At 45.7% G+C, this 9375-nt stretch overlaps 1 protein-coding gene across 4 annotated transcripts in view; it reads left to right on the top strand.

Moving 5' to 3' along the window:
- Nucleotides 1-9375, top strand: part of MCC (MCC regulator of WNT signaling pathway) — a 436925-nt gene that overhangs the window by 165570 nt on the left and 261980 nt on the right. Inside the window, exon 2 of one of the 4 annotated variants that reach the window (XM_059418384.1) lies at nt 3570-3666. The exons of the other annotated variants lie outside the window; for them this stretch is intronic. Within the exon in view, the coding sequence (XP_059274367.1) occupies nt 3664-3666 (3 nt within the window). The 5' untranslated portion in view covers nt 3570-3663. The remainder of the gene's footprint in view (nt 1-3569; nt 3667-9375) is intronic. 4 annotated transcript variants of the gene reach the window in all.

Genomic DNA, 9375 nt, shown 5'->3' with positions numbered 1-9375 from the left:
AGCATAAAAACAGCCGGAAGGCAGATAGAGGTGATGTCAGATTACTGACTGTGAAGGGAAAATGAAAGGCTGGTGCCCTGGCTGAGAGGAGAGGGCTGGGGATGGGGAAGAGGGGGGCGTAGAAAGGGGGAAACCTGAGTAGGTCTGTGGCCGATATCCAGCAGGGAATGCTGTGCGCCCTGCTTGGTGCCCTGTGTCTTGCTGCTGCACTGTCCCGGCTCTGGGTTTGGAGTAGCGTTGTGGGATGTTGGTGAAATGAAGCAGAGGCATTTCCTAATCCTGGGGGCTTTCCCTGTGATGTAGAAGGCCGGGAGATGCTAAGAGGGGTGGTTGGAATTTGAACACAGGAGGTTAGAGGAAGAGGCAGGAAGACCTAAGTGATTTATTTACTTATGTATTGCCTATTTTACAAGCAGGGAGAGATTCTACACCTAAAATGGGACCTAAGACCTTGCTCCTATAGCTCACCCTATGTAAGGAGAAGCCTGTGACTTCCCTTGTAAGGTCCCTTAGAAATCAAGCACGCACTAGTGCCTTCCCCTGGTCCCTCAACCTTCTTCTCTGTGGCAGCTGCAACTCCCCACCACCTAAAGTATGTTGTTTCAGTTGCCTTTGTTTTAAAAGTGAATCCCAGCTTGGGGAGGAAGGTGGTAGAAGGCTGAGGAGGGAGAGAGGAGGTCTGACCTGACTCGCACGGAATTGGCACAGTGAGTGCATTAGATGAACCCAAAGTGTCCATGAAACTCAGGTGGGAGGTGCTTTGCCTGGTCGTATCCACTCCCTGTGGACTCCTTAGAAAAACTGGGGCTGAAGGAAAGAGTGGAGGGTGCTCTGTGGCCCCTGTGTTGGTTGGAGCCACACTATTTGAACGTTAGAGGACATCGTTTTGTCCCTGAAAAAGTTTCTGGACAGTCCTATCCTTTACCAAATTGTCTTGTTCTCAGTGTCTGCTCATCGCATCTTACCTTCTTTCTGGCCTCCCTTCTAGGTTTGATGATTTAGTCCACCGTGACCCTCCGCAGTCCCGATTCCCTGCAGGTCGGGTAGTTGCCATAGACTGTAGGGCAGTTTATTTTTAGGTTTTGGACATATTTTCAATTAGGATATGTGTAAGAGAATCTGTAAGACAAGGGGGTGTGTGTGGTTTATACTTGCGGACCCTAAATCTCAAGTCTGTTTATCATGGGCAGCAGTTGTAGGATTGAGCTGTTCTGTAATACCCACAGTTCTGAATACAGTTCATCTGTATTCTTCACAACAGGTCTTTGGTGGACTGGAGAGTTCCTGGTCACAGTGATTTTTCTCTTAAACGCTGGTTCTGCTTTAACGTCTTGAGGGAGGCAAAGTTGACATTCTCTTTTGATGGTTGGTTCCTCCTCCTCACCTGGAAGCAGAGCTAATAAAACCCCTCAGGGGCCCCTTTAGTACCATTATCTCTTATTGCCCAGTATATTCCACACTGTCTGGAGGTCACCGTGGGGTCAGATTCAGCCTGTTGTTCCCCAGGCGGTTCAGGGGCAGGAAAAACCTAGAAAGAGCCCAGTGTAATCCTGGGGTTCTGAAACAAGAGGCCTCTCTCCTTGGTGTGGACTTGTGAGCTGACCCTTTCTGGAGGGGCCCTCCAGCCATGGGAATCCTTGACTGTTTGGCAGTAATGTTGGTACTGACTCCAAAGGGCCTCAACGAAGAGGTGTGGCTTGAACCCGTTGCTGGTTATAATCTGCTGGTCTGGCGGGTGAGGGCCGCCAGCCTTGGTAAGCTGCTGAGGGGCTCACCTCTGCTTGTGCAGTGCTCTGGAATGCTCGAATGAGAGAGAGAAGGAGAGCGAGAGCGAGAGAGATAGGATTTAGATGTGAGGGATGCCTGGGTAGGACCTCTAGAGCTAGAGCTGAGTGTTGGGCGGGAGGTGTTTTGCATGTGTGAGAACTTTAAGAAAGAAAAACAGGAAATTCATGAATGTGTCCCTTTTGTGTCTTTACTTGGAAACAATAGCTGTTTAAGATCCTGTAAGATGATTATAGGAGATGGTAAAATTGCCTCTACCTGTGGGCATTCAAAACCTTTTTGTTGATCCATGACCACAAATGGCTTCTATCAAGTCTGAACACTTTAACCAGAGCAAACTAATCCTTAGCAGTAACCACAGTAATGTAAAAGGAAAATCTGAGAAACATGAATTGGCTAGTCTCTTTTCTTGGCTATTAGCTGTCCCTTTCAGAGAATCAAAGGATGTTTTTCTTTTTCTAATGTGAGGTTAAGGAAGGACTCCACCATCAGCCAAATCAAAAAGTCTTTAGAAAATCAAGTACAGGGCACCTGGGTGGCTCCGTTGGTTAATTGTCTGCCTTTGGCTCAGGTCATGATCCCAGAGTCTCTGGATCTAGTCCCGCATGGAGCTCCCTGCTCCGTGGAGAGTCTGCTTCTTCCTCTCCCCCACACCCCCACCGGAGCTCGTGCTCGCTCTCAAATAAAATCTTTTAATTAAAAAATCAAGTACAGGGGCACCTGGGTGGCTCAGAGGGTTAAGCCTCTGCCTTCGGCTCAGGTCATGATCTCAGGGTTCTGGAATCGAGCCCCACATCAGGCTCTCTGCTCAGCAGAGAACTAAGTACACTTTTAGCAGCACTATATTAAATTCTCCCAAACCTTGTTGAGGGAAGGCTCTTAATTCCTCTTCCTCTTTGCCGTGGGTTTTTGGTTAGCACTTTATTTTGTTTGTCTTGGTAAAACTTGTGGGACCGGTATGTAGTTGAACCTTGTCATGTCTCTTAGTTCTTAGAATCATTCAGATTTTGGGAGAAAGATCTCTTAAGGCACAGCATTACCAAGGTATGACTTGAATTCACTAATCTTTCCAGAAGACCTGTCTACTGGATCTGCTTGTCAGGTAGACAGCTGCCTGTTAATGCAGCAAAATAAAAATTTATCTTTTAAGAGTTCTTTTTGGGGTGCCTGGGTGGCTTAGTGGGTTTAAGCCTCTGCCTTTGGCTCAGGTCATGATCTCAGGGTCCTGGGATCAAACCCTGCATAGCCCCCCAACCCTCTTTGCTCAGCAGGGAGCCTGCTTCCCTTCCTGTTTCTCTGCCTGCCTCTTTGCCTACTTGTGATCTGTCAAATGAATAAATAAAATATTTTTTAAAAAATTGAAGCAATCAACTTATATTTTCTGCCTTTTAAACATTACACAATGAACAGGTAAAATTCTCCTGTCACTGTTCACTCTGAAACCTTAGTTGCCCCGGGAAATCCTACTTTCCTTCCTCTTTCCTCATCACTTTATTCAAAGCTGTTTTCACGAGATGATTCCACTTAGGAACATGGGTATAGAGGCAATTCGGAGTACTTTCATCAGGATCTAGTTGGGTAGCTACGGAAACCCCACATCTTTACAGATAATTCTACAGGGGTTCTCTACACAGACCATCCTGTGAGGGATTTCACAGATGTGAAATTTCACAGATGTATTTAGGCTTCATCAAGTTACAAAATACCAGAGTTGGAAGGGCCTGTGAGATCACCTAGTATTCCCACACCCCTTTATACTTTCTTATACTCCTTTGTTTTTATAGAATCCACTCCATTCTAATGAGTTGTCTCCTGTGTGTCCTGCTATAGACCATCAGCACCAGAAGGGCAGTGTGAGGACCTGTCAGGGTCTGGCACATGGTAGGTGTTCTACAAATATTTAAATGCATGAACATCTTGCCTCTTCTCTCCCTTTCTTTCCCTTTTCACACACATAGGATTTGAGGAACTGCTTTAAGTGCTTTGTCTGAAGACTTTAAGGGAGGGGGGCGGTCTGTGGCTGTGTAATAAAAGTACCCCTAAATTTAGAGGCTTGAAGAAATCTTAGTTGTGCAGGATTTTGGAGTTTGGGGCAGAGCTCAGAGGAGATAACTTGTGTCTATGACTGGCATGAGAAGATTCCCCTTCTGACGGCTTCACACATGGCTGGTATAGTGGTGCTGGCCCATGGACTGGGAGATCACCTCTTTTCTCTTCTGCAGGGGCCTGTCTCTGTGCCTTCTTGGGTTTCCTCTCAACATGGCCGCCGCATGCCGGGGCTGGGTGGAGGGGGCAGCTGGCAGTTATTTGTATGCATCTGTTGGTCAGAAACAGCTCTGTGCTTAGCCCAGATCGAAAGTGGTGAAGGAATAGATCCCCACCTCTCCAAGGGGGATATAACAAAGAATTTACAACCATTTTTAATCTACTCCAGAGGCCACAAAATGACAGAGCCTTGTCTAAAACCCTGGTCTCTTGATGCTCGGGGCCTGGCAATAGTTTTGTTTTGTTTTTATCTCTTAGCGGTTAATTCAGTGGTTTTCCCAGGTATCCGTCTGCTTCCTTATCAAAAACCGTATGAGAGACATTTTGTTATGCCCATAATACAGGTGTGGAGATTGAGGCATAATGAGGTGAAAACACTCACCCAGGTTCTACAGACTGTTAGGGGTGGAGTGAGGATTTGAGCCCACGCAGTCTTTCTCCCAGGCCCACCAACCTAACATGGCTTCCTTTCGATAGTTTCTCTTACTCTTCTGAGCTTTTGGTCACATGCTTCTAGGAGGGAGTATTCTGTATAAGAGGCCTGTTATTTAACTTGATTTGGATTGGAATCTATTGCAATGCCCAGATAAATGTTTTTGATAAAAATGAAATGGATAGTGATTAAAGGAATGTGGTCCCTGCATCACCTTCGAGTGGCTGACGAATTCTAGGCATGGGTTTTCCAGAGCCCTAAAAGCAGATGTGTCCATTAGGAATAGGGAGATCCTCATCTAAGAGAGCCCTCTCTTTTGTTCTTGATTACCCCTGGGGAGAGAGGTTGCCCCACAGCCTCTGACCTACTGCCCTTGTGCTCCACATTGGCATCGGAAGGATTAACGCTGCCACATCTGAGGTGTCAGAATGAGAATAAGACTTCCTTTGTTACAAGAATCCGCACCCTCCAGTCCCTGCAGGTGGGGCCGTTGGGCTCCTAAGGCAGTGAGCTAAATCCCTGTGGGGCTGCAGAGGGCTGAGGTTGGTGAAGAAGGCCAGGGAACCCGGTGAAGTCGGTGGCCGGGGCTGCGTGGCGAGGCAGCTGCTGGTGGTCAGATCCTGAGGAAACACGAGCTGAACGTGGCAGTGGGGCCGTGTATCTGCCCCAGCTGCCCAGGGGAAGGAGATCAAGTGTGGCTGGAACCAGGTGATAGTCAAAGTAACAGGGAAAAGAAGAAATATATTATGGAAGGAAGAGGTTAGTCACAGACCAGGCAGGCCACAGACAGGAAAGCAGAGAGAGACCCTGGATTCTGGGGATGTGCTTTGTCTAACGGGGAAATTGTAAAACGAATTCTGAGACTTTGCCATATTAAGGAAGTACTTACAGGACTGTGGCTACCAGGTTTTGAGGTACCACAGCTTTGAGGGAGTGGGGGCACCCATCTAGGATAGGGAATGTGATGACAAGACTCAGGAAGTAAACTCAAGGGTGCTTGAAGCTAATGTACCCAACGCAAGCCACGGGGAACGTTTCCTCCAAAATGAGATGGGAACTGGAAGATAAAAGCTGCATTTACGGCAAAATTAAGGTGTTGATGAACAAAGACTTCAGATTTAGGTTTTGATCCAAGGAATCAAATTTCAGAAAACCAAGATTGTACTTTAAATAATCTCGCGGTTCTGGGAAAGAGGTGTGTAGTGGCGGGATTGCAGAATCAGACATCGGACAAGAAAAAAAAAAAAAAAAAGAACGCTGATAATAGTTAGGACGTGCATTTTTACATCAGCCAGGGGATGTCAGGGCAGAAATAAATTAGATGCAATTATTTTCCCACCCTGCCCCCTCACTACACACAAATTCCTGACATTGGTATTTTTCAATCTTGAAAGAAACAAGGAGAGAATAACCTGGATGAGAGATAAACAGAAGTTCAATTTATAGAGTAAATATTCCTGGGACCACAGAGTTCTCTTTCTTTCTTTTTTAAAAAAAGTTTTGTTTATTTATTTGACAGGCAGAGTTCACAAGTAGGCAGAGAGGCAGCCAGAGGGGGCGGGGTGGGGGGAGGGAAGCAGGTTCCCTGCTGAGCAGAGAGCGGGATGTGGGGCTTGATCCCAGGACACTGGGATCATGACCTGAGCCAAAGGCAGAGGCTTTAACCCACTGAGCCACCCAGGTGCCCCGAGTTGTTCTCTTTCTAGCAAATGTCCTCTTCTTCTTGCTGAACAGAAATAGCCAAAATTAGTTCATAGGGGAAAGAGGACACCTTTGAGAGGTTTGCATTACCCTGAGGAGTGAAGTTGTAAAGCACTTTATGAAGACAAATCTTTTAAGATATTTCTTAAACTCAGCAAAGAAATTAAACCAAATCAAGTCTGGGAAAAGCCAGAATCCTGAATGAGCAGCTGTTGATTCTACTTGTCATGTAAGAAGCTCCAGGATAGGGTTTGTTAACTTTGTAAACAAGCAATAAAAACCTGTTGGGCTGCAACAATTGTGTGCTAAAAGCTACCTGATGTTTTGGCTGGTGGGATATTTTGAGACCTATTGTCTATCATGATCCTCATTATGGAAACACATCTAAAGCCAAAGGCTGTAGCATTTGATTACCTGAAAACAGAACGTTTCACGGAACCTCAGTGTGTGCGCATGCGTGTCGGTTAAGGATTCCAGCTGGATTTGGGGGAAAAAAAAAAATATTGGTGCGGTCGTCAAGAGAAGAATGCCAGCATGGAAGGAGATTGCCTGGCAATTAGAAAAGCTGGGGAGTCCTCTGGTTGGGTGCATGCTGAGAGTGGGAGTAATTGCTTGTCCCTGTTTCCAATGGGCTGTGTGGACTTGTCCACAGAACACGTGGCACACTTGCAACGACTTCTTGCTTTGTCTGGGCCCCTCCTGGCCTCCCACGTTGGTTGTTCCTTTCCTCACCTGTGTTCAGAACACGTACGATAATTACCCATAGCCTCCATGGGAGACTGTGAGCTCTTTGCAGGCAGGGACAGAGGAAAAACCCATCCGTGTCACCAGCACCTCATCCATATATGACATGGTAGGGCGTCGACAAATGGTTATTTGTTGGCACTGAATCGCGCTTGACATTACAGTGTGGCGGATGGATTGGATTGGCTGCTTCCATTATTTTGGTTGAAGGGCATGTTTGATGAGATTTAGTTTGGTTATTATTATTATTATTTTTTAAAGATTTTATTTATTTATTTATTTGAGAGAGAGACAGCACAAGCAGGCAGAGAGGCAGGCAGAAAGAAAAGCAGGCTCCCCACCGATCAAGGAGCCCGATGTAGGACTCGATCTCAAAACTCTGGGATCATGACCTGAGCCCTGGAGGCAGCGGCTTAACTGACTGAGCCACCCAGGTGCTCGACTTTGGTCATTATTGCCATAACGTAGACTCTATTTCCCATTTGTTTATTCATTCAACAAATACTGTGTGCCTTCTACACACTAGGCGATGTTCTTAAGTGTGGGGATACAGAAAACATACCGTCTTTGTTCTTTTTTTTTTTTAAAGATTTTATTTAATTGACAGATCACAAATAGGCAGAGAGTGGGGGAGGGAAGCAGGCTCCCTGCTGAGCAGAGAGCCCATGGGGCTCCATCCCAGGATCTGAGTGGAAGGCAGAGGCTTTAACCCACCGCCACCCAGGTGCCCCAGTATTGTCCTTGTTCTAATGAGCCTGTGTTCTAGAGGGAGGCAGGCCATACACATGATGTATTTCCAAGTGATGATATGTGCTGAAAAGAGAAAACACAGGGAGAGGAGGGAAGATGCTATTAGAGTGATCAGGGCAGACCTGTCTATGGGAATCTGGATTGAGACCGGAGTGAAATGAGGGATGGAGCCATGTAAAAATGGGAGATGATCACCTCAGGCAGAGGTCAGATACGCATGGTGTGTTTAAGCAAGGAGGTGATGTGGCTGGGAGTGAAGTGAGCCAGGGGAGAGTAGAAGGAGAGAAATAGTTCTGGTTAGATCAACTGTATCTCCTAGGCTATGGAAAGGAATCTGGATTTCTTTGGAGTGTTTTGATATTCCTGAACTGAATTTTTTACATAGATATACACACACACATATATACATTATATAAGGTACATAATATATACATTATACACATACATAAATATCCATTATATGTAAGTATATATACAGATACATATAATTTTTAAAAAATATTCGAGGTAGAAAGCAAAAGACAGCATGAGCCAGCAGGGAGGGGCTGAGGGATAGGGAGAACCAGACTCCGTGCTGAGCAGGGAGCCTAATGTGGGGCTCAATCCCAGAACCCTGAGATCATGACCTGAGCCCAAGGCAGATGCCTAACTGCCTGAGTCACCCAGGCACCCCTGTATAATAAATTTTAAATAAAGTAATTAAATTTGGGGGCACCTGGGTGGCTCAGTCAAGATTCCGATTCTTGATTTCAGCTCTGGTCATGATCTCAGGGTTGTGAGATTGAGCCTTAAGTCGGGCTCCAAGCTGGGAGTGGAGCCTGGTTTGAATTCTCTCTCTTCCCTCTCCTCCTTTCCCCGCTCATGCATGAGTGTGTGGACATATGCATTCTCTTTCAAATAATAAAATCTTAAAAAAACAAAAAACAAAAAACAAAAAAGAAAAGTCATTTAAAGAACTGAGTGACACAGACATTGGCCAAGAATGATTTGAAAACTGCCTTCCTTTGAGGGATGGTTCAGTGTTGAGGGACGCTGATGTTGTAGAATATAGGTGGGTTCTGAATTAGGAAACTTGGGCTCTACTTTCCTCGGTCACTTGGAGCAGTTTCCTTCAATTATTAGAATCATTGACTTTATTGTTATGAAACTTAGTATCAGTTTATGGATTTATGACAAATGTAGCTCTAAGGAGCCTGGAATGCTAACATTTGTTTCTCTATTGAAAAGTTATTTGGGGGCGCCTGGGTAGCTCAGTGGGTTAAAGCCTCTGCCTTTCACTCAGGTCATGATCCCAGGGTCCTGGGATGGAGCCCCCGAGTCAGCTCTCTGCTCAGCAGGGAGCCTGCTTCCCTTCCTCTCTCTGCTTGCCTCTCTGCCTACCTGTGATCTCTGTCAAATAAATAAAATTAAATAAAAAAGTTATTTGGTAGTTGGGTTATAAACAGAAAGTTTTCTGGTGAGCATGGAACTGGACAAAGGAGATGTTTCCATATTCGGAGGTACCATTAAGCCATTCTTTAAGAGGAGGATTCTCTTATCCAAGCCATTTGCAAAGCTGATGAGGAAACTGAGGTCTGAATAAGGCTGGGTAGGGGCAGAGCGGTAAGTGTAAGACACATTTTTTTTTCTTTTTAACTCTGGGGATAATTTTTCCTCTTCTGCCTCAAACTCCTCTGTTTCTGTATCGCAGGATTTGT

The sequence above is a fragment of the Mustela nigripes genome, chromosome 12 (assembly GCF_022355385.1).
Source record: "Mustela nigripes isolate SB6536 chromosome 12, MUSNIG.SB6536, whole genome shotgun sequence".
NCBI lineage: Eukaryota > Metazoa > Chordata > Mammalia > Carnivora > Mustelidae > Mustela > Mustela nigripes.
The sequence above is the reverse complement of the archived record's forward strand: the minus strand, read 5'-3'. Positions and strand labels throughout refer to the sequence as shown.